A 2,127-nucleotide genomic window follows, 5' to 3' on the forward strand; every position below is an offset into this window, starting at 1 on the left:
CGAACGGGCAATATCGAGAGTTTTTCGACAATAATCAAAGCACCCCCGAAGGATCCTACGGAAAAGATTTCATTCTTGGAGACTTCAGTACGCGAAACCCAAATGTACACCGATTATATACCGGCGTTTGAAAAGTTGTACCGTGACAGGGGAGTCCAGGTTCAGTTTGCCCCAAGCTGTCTCAAGTCGTGCCAAGGTATTCCTGAGGATCTGCTAGTATTGGACGACCTGACAAATAGTGGCAATCGTATGGCGGATCGTCGTGCTGGCTTGGACTTGAAGCACACAGAATTGGCACTGGATTTGCTGGCGAAATTCCACGCAGCCTCCGCGGTGTACGTGGATCATGGGCATACCTTTACGGAAGAGTTTGTTGGGCCGAAACCGGTCGAAGGGTTCAGAAAAATGTGCAAAGATATATTTCAACCGATTCTGGATGATCTAATACAGGGCATGGCGAGTTGGAATCTCGAGCCGGAATACTATACCGACTTGCAAGAACTAGCACGGCATATGTTGGACGAATTGGCACCTATGATGGCTCCTTGCGATGATCAGTTCAATGTTCTGATTCACGGTGATCTGTGGACCAATAACATGCTTTTCAAATACGACACAAACTCTAGTATTCCATCAGCAGCCACTTTGCTAGACTTTCAAGTATGCTGCTGGGCATCTCCGTTGGTCGATTTGCACAATTTCCTGTTTTCATCTGTCTGTGCCGAATTGATGCTGCCCAAGCTGAACTACTTCCTGCGCTTCTACCAAGAACGTTTGGCCGAGAGTCTGGTGTTGTTGGGTTACACGAAACGTCTGCCAACGTTACAGCAACTTCACGTGGATTTCACCGACCATCTTCTGTACGGTTTCTTCAGTGCGATGCTGATGCTGCCATTTGTGTTAGTTCCAGATACGGAAGACGCATCGCTAGGTACCATGCTAGAACCGGGCACCGATTCTTGGCAACGGTTCCTGAAGAAGATGTTTCGTAACGACCAGTTAAGAACTCATCTAAAAATGCTAATCCCATACTTCCGTGTACGCGGTATTCCATGTCAGGCGAAATGATTTGTCGCAAGCATTATCTTGAAGCAAAGCAAAATAAAGATTTGTCATTTATTTTTCCAAACGTGGGTTCATGTAAAGGATGTATCTGTGATTGAACTGTCGGATGTAATCCAAACTTGCCACGGTAAGGAATATCGTTATCTTTAAAGTATGATTGTTTAGGCCGGCCTGATGGAAGTGACTACCGGAACCCATATCGCAAAATTGACTCTGTCAGCTGTAGGTGACATCAAGCCAGACCCGTGCCAATGAACTAGCATCAGGCGCACGCTCCATAAATGGTATACCACGGACAACCGATAACGGTGGCCAGCGATAGCGGAACCATGATATGATTAAAATTTAGCGCGTGTCGAATAGATGGTATTTCATCGAAAAGCGTGCCAAGGCCGTTTTCTACTAGACAGTACTTAATATTAATACTAGCACTAACACCGACGCATTACGATCGTGCACTACGGCGTCTAGTTCTAAAACACGATCCCACGTCTTCCGATCGTACCACACAAAAACCACAAATATTCAATGTCATCATCATTCACTTAACTCATTCACTCATCTGAACAGTGCCACTATATGTTTAATTGTGTTCAAGGTTCAAAGCCACCCTAGGTTAATCCGGAATGGCGTCATCTTATTGCACGTAACCGGGCCCTCATATCCACCTAGCACTGAGACTTTTAATCGTGTATAACTTTATTGGACTATGATAAAATATACTGTTTTACAATTTAAAATAACAAAAACCATTACAAATCTTCAATGATCAATTAATAGTAAAATGCCACTTATTTCGAACAATGTTGTATTTTCCACCAGCGTACTACTCCACACAATGGACGCCTGTTGACGGTATCGATAACAAGGCTTCTGAAGCGCCATAGCTAAATCAAAACAGATTGCTTGCGACCCGTTTTTAGCTAGTAGTTCGCGAGCATCCGAGCAGTGCGGACCTAATCGTTTGAACGACACAATGGCGGCTCCGAAACCAGTTGCAGTTCCCCCGTGGATGACAGAGAGTTTTTTTGTGGAACCGATCGCAGCTAGATTCGGCTTACC

At 44.9% G+C, this 2,127-nt stretch overlaps 1 protein-coding gene across 1 annotated transcript; it reads left to right on the forward strand.

The window, feature by feature from the left end:
- Positions 1–3: 3 nt before the first annotated feature.
- LOC131214640 (uncharacterized) lies at positions 4–1,086 on the forward strand (the record flags this gene model as incomplete). Its single annotated transcript, XM_058208975.1, has 1 exon — positions 4–1,086. A coding segment is annotated over one exon (1,065 nt), but the record flags the coding sequence as incomplete, so codon positions are not given.
- Between the last annotated feature and the right edge of the window lie 1,041 nt (positions 1,087–2,127).

The sequence above is a fragment of the Anopheles bellator genome, unplaced genomic scaffold (genome assembly GCF_943735745.2).
Source record: "Anopheles bellator unplaced genomic scaffold, idAnoBellAS_SP24_06.2 scaffold01702_ctg1, whole genome shotgun sequence".
Taxonomy (NCBI): Eukaryota; Metazoa; Arthropoda; class Insecta; order Diptera; family Culicidae; genus Anopheles; species Anopheles bellator.